This window comes from Populus trichocarpa, chromosome 19 (genome assembly GCF_000002775.5).
Source record: "Populus trichocarpa isolate Nisqually-1 chromosome 19, P.trichocarpa_v4.1, whole genome shotgun sequence".
Lineage (NCBI taxonomy): Eukaryota > Viridiplantae > Streptophyta > Magnoliopsida > Malpighiales > Salicaceae > Populus > Populus trichocarpa.
Genome location: NC_037303.2, coordinates 15,147,420 through 15,165,655, shown reverse-complemented (window position 1 = coordinate 15,165,655; position 18,236 = coordinate 15,147,420). Strand labels below are relative to the sequence as shown.

Genomic DNA, 18,236 nt, shown 5'->3' with positions numbered 1-18,236 from the left:
TCGACAATCCAAGATCTTGACAGAGTTTTACAACTATGTAATTAGAAATTAGAAGGGAAAAAAACACTAAAAAGTCTGGATATTTTGTAAAAATATTTTTTAATTAGAATATATCAAGAGTGGTTTTCAATTAAAATATATTAAAATAATATTTTTTTTAATTTTTTAATTTTTAATAATGTTTTTATATTATATATATGATCTATTAAATCAATGAATTGAACTATGATTTGACGAACTAAGATCTTGGTCTGGGCATTTTATAAAAGTATTTTTTAATTAAAAATATATTAAAATAATTTTTTTATTTTTTTATTTTTAATATCAAAATATTAAAATTATCATAAATCATCTAAAAAAAATAATTCAAACGAAAAGCATTTTAAAAAACAAGTTGAACCATGTAATTGTGTTGATATTGAAGTGTATAATGCTTTTTAAAATGATTTTCTCTTAAAAATATATTAAAATAAATTTTCTTACATCAACATATTAAAACCTTTAAAAAAATACTAAAAACAAAAATATCAAATTAATATTTTTCAATTCCGTAAATACAATTTCAAACTAAAAACAAACCGTTAAAAGCCTGAGAGAGTAACAGGGGAGGGATTCGTGTTTGTCCCATCAAAGTGTATTGAAAACCTTTGGAGTACTTATCATACAAATCCATTTTCACCAATGACGTATGATAATTGCAATTTTGCATCTGGCAAAATCTAATCAAATAAGTAAAAAAAAGCAAAGCTCATACGGTTAGTCATGAACATTAATCAAAAGTGAGAGCAGCCACTCATTATGGCATTTTTTGACCCGGGATTTCAAAAATCAACCCATGCAATGAGCAAAGTGATGAATCTAAATTTAACGGGTAAAAAAAAACTATCAAATATCCAAAAAAAAATTACTCTCCTATAAAAATATGAGCCCAAGTTGCCACCTATGTCTATGTTGGGCACGCGCCTAGCCTTGTTAGGTATGCTATATGCCCAGCACCCTTAAGGGCTTTGGTACACACTTGAGCCTAATGATCCAATACATATTAGGCTCTGGATCATTAGGCTCAAGCACTGCGTTGGGTTTATTTTCTACTCCAAGCTTAGACAACTCACTTGAGCTTAGCACTTTTTTAAAAACTTTTCTAGGATTTTTTTATATATTTTATATTGATCAAATACATATTACATTGAATGGAACACAACTCAAAATACCATGTTAATTTATAGGGGTGAAATGACTCTTCAGCCCCTTCTATCCACAAAATGATAAAATTCAAGAGTTATAAATACTTCATGAATCCTTTAAGTTCTAGGTTTACAATCTTCATTTCTTCAATGCATACATATTTTTCAGAGTTTCTTTGAAATATCATTACACTGTCTCTACAAAGATATCTTCAAGCTCTAGATTCACACTCTTTATTCTTTATTTTCCATTCTCTTTCAATAAAAATATTTACTTAAGTATCTGAGAGTCATCTATCCACCATAGAAAAACCTTATACAAGTATCAAGTACGTACTACTAGTCATATCTGACTTATCAAGTACTAGATATTATCAGTCATCTTGGCTTATTAGACATTAACTATTAGTCACCTTGGTTTCTCATCTATCAGCCACTTTGGCTTCCCACATAAGCTATTAGCCACCTTAGAGCTAAAGAAAATGAATCGAATTGTTAAAACTAAGTGATTAATTAATTATCCCATATATATAAACTTTGTTACGAAATTACTTGAATTTTTAGGTACATTATCCCAAAGATAATTAATTCAGAGAGCCGAAGGAATAAGTAGGCTAACTGGACCTCCTCTTGCCATGGTAAGCCTGTAATTGGGATAGGAGGACTTCGGTACTTGCTAACCCACAATTGATAAGAATGAAAAATGCAAAGTGAGTATTCATCCAGCTTCCATGTTAAAATGTTATCAAGGTTTGAAATTATATTTTCCACCTATTGCAAGAGTTCTATTTTTTTTTTATTTTTTTTTATGGGGATGGGGAGATCGATGGGAGTCTTTTGATCAGGTAATGAAATGCGTTGCTCAAACCTTGAGAGTGTCAGAATTAATTATTCTTTTATTTTTAATAATTAGGCATTGTAATCCTACCATTAAATCTTCACAACTATATAATATCTGAAGCCTGCTCTTGTTTCTTGAAGCCCATGACACAAGCACCTTCATCGTCCTTCCAAGCTTCTTCATCGATTAACCTAACAAACTATACCTATTTTATATTGTGGATTTTCACTAGAAAAGAGCATTTCCATCACCTTCATCGTCCTTCCAAGCTTCTTCATTGATGCGTGCAAGTTGAAGTTGCTGCAAGCTCTTGAAAAACACCCCAGTTGGCTATTAGAGAAATCACCTAGCTAGGTCTTCTCATGGGAGATGACCACAACATGGTGTCACATTTTGATATGTATATTCGTTGTGGATCGGAGAAGGTATGGCAATTTTTAAATAGAGAGTTCTTTATGATCTAATTACTTGACATGCCAACTAACAAATCATAGCATTAGAATCATCTCATTATTATTATTTCAGGACTAAAAAACACAGAGATAGCAGGATAAAAAATAAAACATTTTTTAAAAAAATAAAGAGAATTTATTCAAAAACCATACCAAAAGACATGTTTTTATTATATTTATATTTATATTTTTTTTAATCTTAAAACACTAATCCACTATACATCGTATTATTATGGAATGTAGTGATGATATAATTGCAAATGACAGTCCAATTTGGCAGTAACTCGCCTGTTGTTTTATTTTAGTTCCTGTTAAAATATAAAAAATCTCATGAGACCAAATAATTGCTTCCGATGTCTAACCTAACAATCTCCACGCTTGATTGAGTTTGATATGTCAATGTGACACCCCATCAACCATTCTTTTTTTCTTTGGGAAATTATCATTTGAGAGCTAAGTTGTAATTCACTTTCAGACCATGTTTGTTTCAGTAGTAAATAACTTATTTATTAAATTCAACTCCAGCCGACTCATGACTTGATTTAAATTTCAAGTTATAACTTAGACGGGTTAATTTAGAATGATATTATTTTAATAATTTATTTTAAAAAAATAAAAATAAATTTTTATTGGGTTAATCGAGTCAACTCTAATTTAAAACTTAAACTGAATTAAATTTTAGATTAAATCACCAAATTAACATAATGAAGCAGTTCGAGTTTAATAACATGCAAGGTTTGAATTAATTATCATAAATATATGTAAGACTTAATCACAATAAAAAAAAATATTATTACATAAAAGTTGATTGATAGTAAAGATGACAATTTAACTTGAAAATGATGGTTATCAACTCAAATACCAACTCGAAATAAATAGATAATTTTAAAGCTCTAAAAAATTACATATATCCCAAGTTACTTATATACTAAATGTAAATATAGCATTGGGCTCGGGTTTCAAGTTTGGGTTATGGATACTCGAAATTCTATCGGGTCAAGTTCGGGTATAAAAAATACACATCTGTTTGGGTCGGGTTTGGGTATCAAAAACACATAGATGTTTGGGCCGGGTTCGGGTAGTTATTTTAGTTTTAAGTTTGGGTATGAATAATACAAAACCAGACCTATAAGTATCTATTACCATCCTATCTAAAAATAAAACGAATTAGGGGTGAGTAAAAAAAATGACAAATCGATTAAACTAAGAAAATCAAAAAAATCAAACCATGAAAAAAAACCGATTAAATCGATTAGAATATTTAAAAAAAATATTCGATCTGGTTCGGTTTTATAAGCCTGAAACCAAAAAATCTCAACCGAACCAAACCGGTTTAGTTAAAAATAAACCGAATTGGACTGAAAAACCGAACCGAAACCAATCCCATCAAAAAGTTCAAAAAAAACCCAAAAAACAATAAAGTTTTTAATATAAAATAATTAAACCTAACCGAAACCAAACCAAACTAAAATCGGTTGATTGAGTTTTGGTTTTTAATATAAAATAATCAAACCAAACCAAAACCGGTCAGTTGGAACCAGTTTTTGTTTGGTTTTGATTTTATTTTTTATATTTTATAAAATTTTAATTTAATTATTTTTATAAATAAAAAACAAATAGAATCTAACAAAAAATAATCACTCCTAAAAAAAAATTGTCTGGCATCTAACCTTCTACCCAAACAAAGCCATAAATTTGATGTCCCCTAATTTGGACACAATTACAATTTAATCCCCGAAAAACGGAAGAGAGTCAAAGCTTCCTTCCCATCACCAACAGCTACAGCATCAACGCCAGCACTCCTCCCTTTTCTCCATTTCCATTTCTCTTCCATTTATATATAAATAAATCTCTCTCTCTTTCTCTCATTCTCAATCAAAGCAAACAGAGTTGCAAAGAAAAAAAGGGGCAAAAACAAAAACAAAAAAACCCCTTTTAGTATTCTTTTATAGATAGATTTCAGTTATCAAGAATTGCCAAAGGTTTCTATTTCTCTAAGTTGATCTTTAATTTTAGTAACAGATCTGTGGTTTTTGTTCTAATCCATTGTTAATTCTTGACAGTCTCAGCTGCATTGATTGCATTTTGAAAATTTTGGATCAAATTATGAGGTGAATCAGGTAGTGGGTTTTTGTTTCTGTATTGAATTACAAATGTATTGCTTTCATGGGTTTTTCTTTTTATGCAAAATCTGAAATGGGTTTTCTTTGTTGTGTAAAATCTGAAATGGGTTTTTTTTAAGTAAAATCTGAAATGGGTTTTCTTTTTTATGCACAAATGTGTTGATTGTATTGAGGTTTTGGGATTTTGATAGATCTGGATCAAGGAGATAGAGTGATTTTGAATAGAAGTGAAAATGAGCGAGGGCCAGAAATTCCAGCTAGGGACCGTTGGGGCTTTGAGTTTATCAGTGGTTTCGTCGGTTTCTATTGTGATTTGCAATAAGGCTCTCATTAGCACTCTTGGCTTCACTTTTGGTGAGTGTTTATATTTGCATACCCTCTCCTTTTAAGCATAATGTATTTTGTTTGCTTAGATTAGATTTGATTTTTGTGAAGTTATGATTGTTACGTTGTTGAATCACTTTTTATGTTGCGGTATTCAATATTTATTCAATATAAATGTGTCTTTTTTTAGAACATGATCGTGGATAGTTGGATGGGGAGTTTGCTGGTTATATTAGATGCCAAAATTCATTTTAAAAGGACAAGTTTTATGATTATGCATGGATGGTAATTGTGTGAGGTCATGAATGATGGAATAGGAGACCATATGCTCATTTTTCAGAAATTATGGAACGGATAAAAATGGTGTTTTTTGTAAGTAAAAGCTTAAGACCGCATGGTCTTCATCATTTAGTGTAAATTTAAAAAACTGTTTATGATTTGTCACGTTGTATTGTTTCCAATGCATCTTTGTAAGGTTTTACAATCAATTGATCATGGACACATAGCGCATAAGAAGTCAATCTTATTAGTTACTGATCATCAATTGATGTTTTATAGTGTGGGATTTCATTTGGTGACTGTAGTATCTGATGTGTTCCAACTGCAATATGATGCAATGAAATGATGATTTCATATATTCTTGCCTTGCTTCTTTCCCTTATACTCGGATGCAAGCATATGGCATATAATCACTGGCAGTTTTTGATGATGATGGTAAATGGGTGGAAACTCTGTATGCGGTCATTTTTCTTTAGATGTGCTTGATTTGAATTATCATCACTATTTTTGTTGCTCAGCATTTTATTTTTTCTAATTTTCGCCATCATTTATACTAACTTATTTTTTGGCAAATGCAGCCACAACATTGACAAGCTGGCATCTTCTGGTCACGTTTTGTTCTCTTCACATGGCATTATGGATGAAATTGTTTGAACACAAGCCTTTTGATGCAAGAGCGGTAATGGGATTTGGCATACTAAATGGGATATCCATTGGACTTTTGAATCTTAGCTTGGGTTTCAACTCAGTTGGTTTTTATCAGGTATGCTGTCCTCTCTGTGCCAGACTTATGATCTGGTATGCATTTTTCTTCCCAACCAGTATGCTATTATGTATGATCAGTGGCCATGGAATTTGATTTACATACTCTATCATTCTTTGACAGTAGCGCCTCGATGCAGTAGACTAGAAAGTCATTTTAAGTGCTTTTGTGTTTCAGGGGGGGTGGTAAACAGTAAAAACAAAAAGTGCTTAATACTTTCCTGTGATTTAAATGAGACCAGGTTGTTGTTTATTAAACTCTTCCTTGTAAAGTATGAATTGACTGTGGATAGGTTGGGTTTCCCTTTGCAGCATCTTGATTTGTTGACATCTAGTTATATCATATTTAGTGAAAGTCCTTTGGTTGACCTTTTTTTCTGTCATATGTTAACTATTGTCCTGTCCACTTTAATCCTTGATGCTAGGTTTTCTTTTCCCTTATAAACCATTTTGGAGCAATAGCTTATGAAAATTTATTTACTTTCTTTTCCCATTTTTTAGATGACAAAATTGGCTATCATCCCATGTACTGTTCTTTTGGAGACGCTTTTCTTCCGTAAGCAATTCAGGTAAGTCTGAATTATTGAGTATATTGTTTATTGAGAAATTTTTAGGCCTGCCACTAATGTAACTAATGTTGTTTTCATAAGTTATGTGACAACAATTTAATTTTTGATGCACTTGCTTAAGTTGTATATGTGGTTACTCTTGCCTGCTGTACTTGTGATACTGCAGTCGGAGTATCCAGCTTTCACTGACCATTCTTCTTATGGGTGTTGGAATTGCAACTGTGACTGATCTTCAGCTCAATGTCCTGGGATCTATCTTGTCTCTGCTTGCAGTCCTTACAACCTGTGTTGCTCAGATTGTATCCTTAGCTGAAGTTCCTTTGCTAATTGCTATTTGATTTCTTTTTTTCTACTTTAAGATACCTTATTTAGTCGTTTCAATGGTAAGCAAAAGCAAAGGAAATATATAATAAGCGCTGTACTGTGTGGCTACCATCCCTTCATTCTTAGGGAAGTCTGTGTCTTTTGTTTTTTATTTTTGTTGTTTTGTTAAAATCTTAACCAGTGCATTTCAGATGACCAATACCATCCAGAAGAAGTTCAGAGTCTCTTCAACACAACTTCTGTACCAGTCTTGCCCCTATCAGGCATTAACCTTGTTCATTGTTGGCCCATTCCTGGATGGGCTTCTGACTAACAAAAACGTTCTTGCTTTCAAATACACCCCTCTAGTGCTGGTGAGAATTGAGGAATACTTTAACCTCTTTCCTGGCATTTTCTTTGTTTTCTTGCTTCTGACCATTTTCTGTGCATTATGTGGTTGCAGTTCTTCATTGTTCTATCCTGCCTGATCTCTGTCTCTGTGAACTTCAGTACTTTTCTGGTGATTGGAAAGACATCTCCGGTCACCTATCAAGTCCTAGGACATCTGAAAACATGCCTAGTTTTGGCATTTGGCTATGTTCTCCTTCGTGATCCATTTAGCTGGCGCAACATTTTGGGAATCCTCATTGCAGTGGTTGGAATGGTACTGTATTCTTACTGTTGCACCCTTGAGAATCAGCAGAAGCAAAATGAAGCACCAGCAAAATTGCCTGAGGTAATTCTCTTACCTCTCTTTCATGTTATGAGTGCAAAGTTAGTTAGTGCTTGTAAGCCTTTTCAGACATCTTATGCTCTCATATTTTGAATGGGTTTTAGGTCAAGGAAAGTGAAACTGATCCTTTAATCAGCGCAGAAAATGGAACTGGGATCTTAGCTGATGGTGGCGTACCAAAAGTAGTCCCCTTGTGGAACTCAAACAAGGACTTGGATGCATAAACATTCTCATTTTTATAAATTCATTTACTCTAGATCAAAATCTGGAAACAAACTGTCTCAGCAATGAAGATGTTGCTGGCAAGGGTGTATCACATAGCTGGAGTTGTGGTATTCTGAGATCGTTGCATCTATTATATCAGATAAAAGAGTTGAACAAACATGTCATTAATATAGCAGTTTTGGCTTAGTTTTGTATGAATCGCACATGGGCAATGGTATGATACTAGGATTTGATTTCTTAAATGTATACTTTTGTTACAGCAGACTGCAAAACTTTTACTATTTGTTCTCGGGCTGTATTCCTATTCGTCGGTGAAGAAGAACAAATACATATCTTGCTCTCCAAGTTGCCAGTAAGTCAGCTCTTCTTGTGCTTCTGAAACTTTCTACCTTCATTAATGCTTAGAGATCAATGAATTGCTTCTGAACCCAATTTTCAAAGGAATGTTGCAAGAAACTAAGAATGGTCGATGCATGCATGCCATGGTGAATGGCTCATCACACTTCTTGGCCAATGTTGCTCTTCTTGACAGCTTCATTAATATTTCTAGTTTTGGTGAACATTAATTAAGAGCTTTGGCATTGATATTATCATAAGAACCTTGACATGGTCTAAGATACACTTTATCAGTCTGAATGTGAATTAATCGGTAATTGCACCTCTTAAAACGAGTCTAGATTCATCAAACCTTGCAACAAACCCCCAAAACCTAATTGTCAGAGAGGGGAAAAGTAAAACAGAGGAAGAAAGAAAATAAGCACAAGTCATCAACAATTCGAGGGAGTGGCTTTTTCCATTATAATTAATGTATTGTTGGGTGTCGCTGAATGTCGAAGGTCCCATATCTAGGCACCCAATTCTACCAAGGGGCCAGAAGCCAGTAGGTCAGAGCCCACTGTCTGCCTATATATATATATATTAGTAGCTTAGGCTATTCTGGTGGGAATTGTTAGGCTGCTTTTTATTTATTTTTTTGTATTTGTTTAATACTAAAAAAAAGTTGAACGATCAAAAATATTTTTTACTAAAAAAAACTGATATTGTATTTTAAAAAATATTTTTATTTTATTTTAAGTGAAAATATTTTCTAGAAAGTTGTGAAAAATTTAAAAATATCTTGTTATTTATTAATTATATCAAATTTGATCTTCAATCTTATTATTGTTATAATTTTTTATTTGTTTTTTTTAGAATTTAATTTAATTTAATTTTTATTCTAATTTTGGTCCTTATTCATTTATCATTATTTGTTAATTTTGTTTTTATCTTATCTTTTTTTAATTAAAATTTTTTATTTATTAAATTTGATCCCTATTCTTTTTATTTTTATTTATTTTATTTTAAATAATTTATGAAATTTAAGTTCTTTCAATTTTATCATCTTTGAATTTTTTTATCTGTTAAATTTGATCGCTATTCTACTAATTACTATTTATTTATTTTATTTAAAATAATTTATAAAATTAAAGTTTACCCTCCTTCAACAATTTTGGATAGATCTACAAGGATAATACCACTCCGCTAGTAACATGATACATTTGTGAAATCCAAACCAGTAGTTAAAAATCAATGGTCTAGAGTTTTTCATAGAAAAAAAAAATATCAATCATATATCATTTTTAAAAAATCTAGCCTTCAGTTAACTTAACTAAACAAGCTAATTAATGGTTGATATTCAAGCTAATCATATCGATTTCATTATAAACATGACAAATCTATGGAAAATCCCACGTTTAAGACGCCAATTGATCCATGAAATAAAAGGATTAAATATGGAATTTTTGAACAAGAGAGACTATCTTATCAAAGTCTTGAAAGCACAAGGACTAGACTATAACATGCTCTACATTCTTTTTCTGTCAACACTTGACGGTTGATAAGATGATTGAAAGTCAAGAGTCGATGGAGAAGAAACCTCATGGCTAGGAGGCAGAAGATAATCAGCCTATCAAGAAGTACAACTTTAGGTAAAGGAGCATGCTAGATGTTCACACATAGCCAAGAGGAGACCCAGCAGAGACATAAACCATGGATTGGGACCACCATTGATTTTTGTTTTTGTTTTTTTTTTATTATTATTATTAATATAGATGTATATAACATTTTTCACTCTTCTCAACTAATTTGACGATTTTTGAAATTAATAATCATATAAATTTATAGTGATTTTGAGATTTATAAAACTCGAACTGATGATTTTTAAAAATTAAATTTAAAATCTGACCAGTTAAGTTAAACTCTTTAGAGTTACTTGTATTTATATATATAAGCAGATCTGAATATTTATAATTATATATATATATATAAAAACACGTAGTAGCCACCGTGTTTTTCTTGGATGGACAGCAAGTTTAGGCAGGCAAAGGTGAAGATTACAAACTGTGATACGTTACTTGGGGTTTGCCCTCAAATATGGCAGTCGACAATAATAATTTGATGGAGTAATTAATTAATTAATTATCTCTTTGGATTCTGTCAAAATTAGAGAGTTGTGAGCGTAAAGTTGTCTGGATATTCAAAGGAATTGACTTTTGTGATGTCCATATCCAAAAGGTAATCAATCCCTAATGAAGAGTGCAAGTAACCATTTGCCGTGTCAAATATCCTATGGGCATGAGACTTCTTTTGGATCCCCTGCTTTTTATTATTATTATTATTATTTTAATTTGAATTCCTCTTTTTTTAAATAAATAAATAAATAAATAAAATTGCTAGATACAGAGTAGAGTGCTCTAATTAATGTACTTGATGTTAAAAAAAGGAAGAGAGAGCAAGTCTAATCGCTAAGAATGTCGATCAGTCGGGGCTGGCTACAGAGATGACAACTTGCATGCATGCAAGATGCCACGGCCAAGCTAATCCTATGATTTTATGACTCATTAAACTGTCATTAATTAACGTTATGATGACACATTAAGCTCATTTTTGATTTAGATACAATGAATAAATATTATAATTACCATGTACGGACATATGATTAATTAAGAGGATATGTTTTTTTATAGGGAAAAATGTAATTTTATTTATGGTAATAATAGTATATTATTATTATTATTATTATTGTGATTTTATAAAATCCAAATAAAGATAATAAAGATGAAAATCAAATTTAACATAATGAAAATGGATTCGAGAATTAAAATTAATATATAGTAATTATTGAGATTTTGAGTAGCATTTCATTAAGTCATTTCAATTTAGGAATCCTTCATTAAATACATTGAACTTCCTCTTTCGGTTATCCATAATAGAAACTTTAATTTAATTTATGAGTTTCAATTCTAGAAATTAACTTTCGGTTATGCCACCGACGTCTTATTTTATCAAGGCCAACATAAATAAAATAAAAAATACAAATTGAGGGAAAGAACCAAATAAAACTATGGAATTTAGATTATATGAATCTGAATTTTTTTTTTAACGGTATAAATTGAGGGAAAGAAAGAACCAAATAAAATATTTTATTTTATTGAAAATAACTATTTTAAATTAATATTTTTTACATAAAAAATCAACAAACAAACAAACAAAAACTGCTTGGAGTAAATGTAAACGAAACATAACAAAACAATCCAATCTTTCTCTTTCAAGTTCTTGTATCTCCTTCTTTATTCTTATATAATCTCATAATTATTAAACCCGTTATATGATAAACCTAAATTAAAATTAACTCATGCGGAAGAGAATTAACTTAATTATTTAAAAATAAATTAAAATAATTAATTTAATATGTTTTTTAAAAAAACAGCCAGCAAGTTATTAATCGGATCTAAATAAGTTTTCATCGGATTTTTAATAAGGCCAAACCAAATCAATTCTTCTTTCTAATCCAGAATCCAGATCAGCCCGGTTCTAAATCGATTCAACTGGCCGTATATCACTCTTATCATAATAATAATAATAATAATATTTCTCCTTCTTTACTTTTTCTTCACTTCCTTTCCGTCGCATCTCATCAGACTGACATGCAAACAAACGACCTGTGAATCAATAAATCAAACCCCCACACAAACATCGTATAAAAAAAAAACAAAAAATTCCAAAGAAAACCCAAAGATATTAAGAAAAGAATCCTTTCTCTTCCTTTGTTTTTTCTCTCTTTTTTCGGTTTCTGGGTTCTTAAAATTGTTCTTTCCTCATCTTCTCTGTGTTAATAATAATAGTAATAACAATTCAATTTCAATCCTCGAAAAAGAAACCTTTTTTTCTCTCTCTTACTAAACTAGAAGGAAAAAAAGAAAGCAAAAGAAAAAAACGGCAGCAAATGATATGATCCTGTCAAGCAAGAAGAAAATCTCTTCTTTCAAGAAATAAATCTGTGGGTTTTGTTAGAATTTCAGTTTTAAATAATGGGTGATCTTCAAGTTTGTGACTTTCCGACTGAAAACGGCCATTTTCACGACCACCATCATCACCAAAATGATCATGATCATCACCATGGTCTTCTGGGTTCGGGTCAAGACCCGGTTTCTCCTTCTTTTTCTTCGAATCCGGATCCTTGGTCAATTGTGGAAGAGAATTGGGAGAGAGCAGAGGAATTTACGAGAGAGATTGTTTATAGAATACACCCAACAGTAGAATCCAATTTCAAGAGGAAACAAATTATTGGTTATGTTCAAAGACTCATTAAATCCTCTCTTGGATTTGAGGTTATATTTTAAACAATCCCTTTCTCTTGCATAATTTCTTTTTTTGTTAATTTTTTTTTGATGTTTTTTAGTGGTTTTGTGATGTGGGTTTTTGCTAAAATTTGTTTTTTGGGGTTAATGCGGTTTATTTTGGTGATTATAGGTGTTAATGTAGTTATTTCACCTTAATTTATTATGTCTTGTTCCTGTCTTTTATTTTTTATTTTATTTTTTATTGCTAGGAGGAATAGGGTTATTATGTGAATTTGTTTGTATTGTGAAAGTTGAGTTACAATAGTGAAAATTTGGGATATTGAAGTGTATGGAGTAGTGATGTTATAAACTGTTTTTGTGTTTGGAAATTGTAGTTGGTTAAGGGGTTTTTGGTGATATAATGCTTTCAAGGATTGGAAAATGGAGTTTAGGGTGAGAGGTTTTTTTTACGTTAATGATTAGTGATTTTACAGTATAAAGGAAGATTAGGTGGTTTGCGTGAATGAGCTCTTTGCGGAGTAATGTTGTGGACAATTTGATTGACTGAGGTAGATACTAATCATGACAGAGGTATACTTATGTTCTTGTGTGTAGTTAACTGGGTTTTGCTTGTGAATAGCTGAAATGTATGGTATGAGTGCGAGTGTTCATTGATGTGGTGGGGTGATCCCCGGATCTGTTGAAATCTGGATAGTTAGTAGTTGTAAAGTGACCTTTAATGTTTCGATTCTGATCTTGATTCCTGCAGCTGAATTTGGAAGGGTTTATTACTCGAAAGATCAATTGAAATATTTATTACATCGACAATTTTTTTTTGAGATAAATCACACCCAATAAGTTAAGATTGGTATCTGTCTATTCAATTGTCTGCACTGCTTTCTGAAATATCACGAGTTCTAAAAAACACAGAAATAGCTGCAAAAGATATGGCTACTCTTTGAATGTGAAAATTGAGTTATAGTAGTGGCAGTCAGTTTCTTAACGAGTGTAGGATAGTGATGCTATCAAAAGTGTTTGTGTTTGGATATTCCTGTCAGTGATGGAGTTGTTGGTGATGTGGTGTTCTAATAATTTGATGAACATTCGTAGTGGAGAGATGGAGACAGAGCTGGTGTTTGTGTATGTTTTGTGATTGGAAGTATGAAGTAAGATTTGGTGGTTTATGGTTACGGACCCTTAGGCCTTTACAAGGTAATTTATTTTAATCCAATCAACTCAAAGTAGAATTCTAATCATCAGAATTCTTAGTGTAGGAATCAATGTGTTTTGTTTATGTGGTTGATCAGTTATTGTGATTCATGAATTGTAATGCAAGAATAGGTTAATGAGTATGAGTTCATTACGAGTAAATTTCTCATCATGATTAGGTTGCAGAAGTAGATTTTCATTCTGTGTGAGGTTAACTGGAGCTGTACTGGTGTGTTGTTTGTCATGTTTGACATGCGTACAGGTGTTTAGGCTTGTGGCAGGGAGGTCCCGAGTGAGTAAAAGCCTTGATGTTGCAGTAGTTGTAATGGGATTGTGAAAGTTCTGGTTCTGGTGCTGATGCCTAAAGCTTAAATTGAAATGATTTAGTTGGGATTTCAGTTGTTGGTGTAAACATTATCACATTTTTAACTTTTCTCAGTTTAAGCATCACCCATTAAGTCAAGATTGGTGTCTATCTGCTTGATTGTGATCACTTTCTGCAATTAGTGTTTAATACACAGGAGTTACAGTTAATTTCAATGATGTGGATGCTAATGGAATTTGTACCCTTTTCTGGTCATTCTTTCTTACAGGTGTTCCCATATGGGTCAGTTCCTTTAAAGACATATCTCCCTGATGGGGATATTGACTTGACTTCCATTAGCAGTCCTGCCATCGAGGAAGCTTTGGTCTCTGATATTCATGCTGTTCTAAGAAGAGAAGAGCTGAATGAGGATTCTACATTTGAAGTGAAGGATGTCCATTGCATTGATGCTGAGGTTCTTCTCATGCAGATGCCTTATCTTTTATTGCAGTTCTAATTAGTTTAAAGTAGAGAAATTGGTACTTTTGCAGAATGAATGTTCCAGTCACTTCCCTTGTTCCTTCACTTCTGGTTGATTCTGGGTATTTGTTGGCAGGTTAAGCTTATAAAATGTATTGTACAGAATACAGTGGTGGATATTTCCTTCAATCAATTAGGAGGACTTTGCACCCTATGCTTTCTTGAAGAGGTATGATTCTTATCTTCATTGTCTTTTGCACTTATTTTAGGAAAGGTGAGTCTTAAATTAATTTATCTTCTAGCGCCATGCTCTGTTGTAGCACCCAGCTCCCTGATAAAATTAGGATCAAAATTTACAAGTGCTGTAGAATATGATTTTGGTCAAGTTTTGATTGTCATTTTAATATCACTTGTATGCAGGTTGATCGGCTTGTTGGAAAAAATCACCTCTTCAAACGCAGCATTATTTTGATCAAGGCTTGGTGCTACTATGAGAGTCGAATTCTTGGTGCCCATCATGGTTTGATTTCAACGTATGCTTTGGAAACGCTGATTCTGTACATCTTCCATCTATTTCACTGTTCCTTAAATGGGCCTTTGGCGGTAAGATTTAGAGGAATTAACAGTGGATTGTGCTTGTGCTTCTTCAATTGAAATATTGCAGTGTGCATGCAGTATCTCCATGTGTGCAAATTGCAGTGTTCTATGCATTCATGAACCATTGAATTTGCATGCATTTTCTGTAGGTTCTCTACAGATTTCTGGAGTACTTCAGCAAGTTTGACTGGGAGAATTATTGTATTAGTTTAAACGGACCAGTTTGCAAATCTTCCCTTCCCAATATTGTTGGTGAGATACTTGCTGCATTCTTTTTAACAAACCAGTTTCTGATGTTATAGATCGTTTGATGGATTCATATTTGTCTTATGCTTTGTCTCTTTTTGTGCAGCTGAGCCACTTGAAAATGGGCAAGGTGAATTGTTGCTTAGTGATGAATTTCTCAAAGATTGTGCTGATAGGTTCTCTGTCCCATCAAGAAAGCCTGAGATGAATTCACGGCCTTTTCCCCAAAAACATCTTAATATAGTTGATCCTTTGAAGGAGAATAACAACCTTGGGCGCAGCGTCAACAGAGGTTTGAAGCTCTCTTTTTCTCTTTTAATACTGTGGCACAACAAGAAGAAGAATTTGTATTGACTGATGTACCTGACCTTGGATATGGATTTTCTTTTTCATCACATTGAAATTGTAAAATTTTCAGTGACGTCAAAACTGAGTAGTTTTAATTGTTAAAATCTGTTTTTCTACTGCTCATAGCATGACCATCATGGCTTTTGCCCTGAGATTATTAATGGAATTAGCACCACTGACAAATCCATTGTTAGCACTACCTCCTCTACACTTTTGCCCTCATGACTACCATAGCTGCATGGCTACCTTAGATTCTTTTGTTGTGCTTACCTTTGGTGGAAGGTTTGTTCTGCATTGTGCCATAAAATCCAAGCTGTTTATCTTGTGCTAAAGGACAAGGGTAACAGATGACATTATTCTTCTGGTTTTTTTTTTTTAATGGGATTCTGTGCAGTTTTAATAAATGACAATTTGTTTTGCGCCTGTTTGTTTGCATGTTGAGTCCAACTAAATGGGCACTTAAGAATGTTTGTGTTATCTCATGCCAATGATTATACCGTGGGTTTTTTGCAGGTAATTTCTTTCGAATAAGGAGTGCCTTCAAATATGGAGCTCGCAAGCTTGGCCAAATTCTTTTGTTACCCAAAGAGAGAATAGCTGATGAGCTCAAAATATTCTTCGCAAATACTTTGGATAGGCATGGAAGCGACTATTGGACAGAAGTGGGAAATTCTGAATTAGCATCTGGTGCTAGAAGTTCTGATAACTCAGTATCACGGTCATCACATTCCGATACTTGCTCTGAAGATGACATGCATCTGAAATTGAATGGTGGCTATGATAATGATACACTATTTTCTGAAAAATCTAATCATACCCCCCCTTTGCATTTCCCAGGGCTATCTGAAGGAAATAGAGAAATGCTTATAAATTTTAGTGCTGATGATGAAATGAGCTGCATTTTTAGGCCAGAACCAAAACAGAACCATTTTCAGAATAGTAATTCAGTCTGTTCATGTACCAAGCATGAAGGAATTGCTCCATCTGTTTCAACAACCCCAAATCCTGCTGATGATGTCCCTGAGAACCTATCAACTACTCGAGTAGAAAAAGACTTTGCTGGCATTACTGGAAACTCCCAACCTTTGAAATCCTTGTTGGGACTCAGAGGGGATCACAATGGCCACTTGCAAAGTTTGGCATATAGTCAGTATTGCCATATGCATGCTGTATCTGCACCTATACCACCCTGTCCTTCCATGTTGCCTCTGTCAGAGAATAAGAATCGTTGGGAAACCGTTCAGCAATCCCTACAATTGAAGCAGAATGGTCATTCTCAAATGAACACGAACCATGTTTTTGGAACACAACTCTATTGTGTTAACCCAGTGGGGCCATTTAGAGCTGCTACTGATTCTGAAGAAAAGAAGAAACGACGTGGAACAGGAACATACATTCCCAACATGGTATTTCCAAGTGACTATTATGCTCTCTCTGGCATTTATGCTTTTTGATGATTGTTGGCATGGCATCCATTTTTTTTTTTTTTATAGAATCCAGGTCTCATTGTTTTTCCTTGCTTATGATTTCGCAGAGTTATCACTCAAGTAGGGGGGATAGGCTGTCCTTGGGAAGAGGGAGGACTCAACCACAAGCAAATCATGGTCAGTTGCATAAATATACCCATGAAAATGGTTTGCCTACAACTTTGCAGGAGAAGAATCTCTCTGAACATGGCCATGATCTTTCAGAGGCTGAATACCCACATCTTGGTAATGGGAAGCCTGTGCCACTAGAGGCCCACCATTCTTACCCTTCTGTATGGGGATCTTCCAATGCCAATGGTTCCTCCCGTGCATTTGTGAGAACTGATTGTGGGTCTCGGGGCCTTCAGCATCCTGAAGGGCCTCCTTCCACGTCAGATTTGGTGGTCCTGTCATGCCCTGGGACCTCAGCTACAAGCCCTGTCGCATCAACAGCCAAGGACCTCGAGATTTTAGAAAATGAGCAAGAAAGGTAAACAGACTTTCCTAGAATCTGTAAATTTTCATTTTCAATAAAAAAGAGGATAATTTAAGGGTTTTTCGTTTTTAATATTTTTTCTTTATAGAAGGTGGTACTTTATTAATACCTCATCATCTGGATTTTAGGGCTTTATTGCAGCAATATCATCTTAAAGACAATGTTCATTTTCCTCCTCTGACTCAATGAAGGATTTTGAAGCGTAGATTAACTGAAGATAATGACTTTAGATTCTAATGACTATCCAAGATTCGGTGAAGACTTGTGTTTTGCTTTTCTTCTTCACCTTCCGTTTGGAGATTGAGGTCATTCTAATGTAGAAAACGACTATTTTTGTCCGCCATGATGGTTTTCTACGCTGACTCTCTGTAACACCGGCGTTTGTTTCTTAGATCTTATGTTTCCATTTAAATGTTTGTAGGATTTGGAGGTAGTCTAACAGAAAAGGTTTGTGTAGATATCTTTTCAGTGAATATAGAAACATACGAACATCGATTGTTGATGATAAATTTCAGCTTTGCAGTGAAGACTAGTGGATATTTGAATACAAGTTTTGGTCTCCAACAGAGGAAACTTTTGAATTTGCCCTGTGAATACCCCGTGCCAAATACCCTACAACATGGAGTGGGGAGGACACAGAATTACCAAAGTTTTTTTTTTTTTTTTTTTCTATGCTTTGGTGGAGTTAAATCCT

General features: G+C 33.2%; 2 protein-coding genes across 3 annotated transcripts; both read left to right on the top strand.

Annotated features, from left to right (window-relative positions):
- The first annotated feature begins 4,221 nt into the window (after positions 1-4,221).
- On the top strand, positions 4,222-8,151 carry LOC7458815 (UDP-xylose transporter 3). Of its 2 annotated transcripts, none has more exons than XM_052449627.1 (9): positions 4,222-4,459; positions 4,541-4,588; positions 4,792-4,954; positions 5,782-5,966; positions 6,467-6,534; positions 6,701-6,833; positions 7,050-7,211; positions 7,301-7,573; positions 7,675-8,151. In XM_052449627.1, the coding sequence occupies exons 3-9, from the start codon at positions 4,834-4,836 to the stop codon at positions 7,792-7,794; spliced, it is 1,062 nt and encodes a 353-aa protein (XP_052305587.1). In that variant the 5' UTR covers positions 4,222-4,459; positions 4,541-4,588; positions 4,792-4,833; the 3' UTR covers positions 7,795-8,151. The 2 variants fall into 2 exon arrangements, with proteins under 2 accessions (XP_052305587.1, XP_052305586.1); XM_052449626.1 differs by having other exon boundaries at positions 4,223-4,459; positions 4,541-4,597.
- Positions 8,152-11,718: 3,567 nt separating this feature from the next.
- LOC18108659 (uncharacterized) lies at positions 11,719-18,123 on the top strand. The gene is made up of 9 exons (XM_006371607.3): positions 11,719-12,444; positions 14,199-14,384; positions 14,526-14,618; positions 14,810-14,992; positions 15,136-15,238; positions 15,339-15,524; positions 16,094-16,986; positions 17,115-17,536; positions 17,671-18,123. The coding sequence occupies exons 1-9, from the start codon at positions 12,145-12,147 to the stop codon at positions 17,729-17,731; spliced, it is 2,427 nt and encodes an 808-aa protein (XP_006371669.3). The 5' UTR covers positions 11,719-12,144; the 3' UTR covers positions 17,732-18,123.
- Positions 18,124-18,236: the final 113 nt, after the last annotated feature.

Coding starts and splice junctions, on each gene's coding strand:
- LOC7458815 (XM_052449627.1), top strand. CDS start 4,834: ATGAGCGAGGGCCAGAAATTCCAGCTAGGGACCGTTGGGGCTTTGAGT. Junction 4,955..5,781: donor CACTCTTGGCTTCACTTTTG/GTGAGTGTTTAT, acceptor TGGCAAATGCAG/CCACAACATTGACAAGCTGG. Junction 5,967..6,466: donor ACTCAGTTGGTTTTTATCAG/GTATGCTGTCCT, acceptor CCCATTTTTTAG/ATGACAAAATTGGCTATCAT.
- LOC18108659 (XM_006371607.3), top strand. CDS start 12,145: ATGGGTGATCTTCAAGTTTGTGACTTTCCGACTGAAAACGGCCATTTT. Junction 14,385..14,525: donor TCCATTGCATTGATGCTGAG/GTTCTTCTCATG, acceptor ATTTGTTGGCAG/GTTAAGCTTATAAAATGTAT. Junction 16,987..17,114: donor GAACATACATTCCCAACATG/GTATTTCCAAGT, acceptor ATGATTTCGCAG/AGTTATCACTCAAGTAGGGG.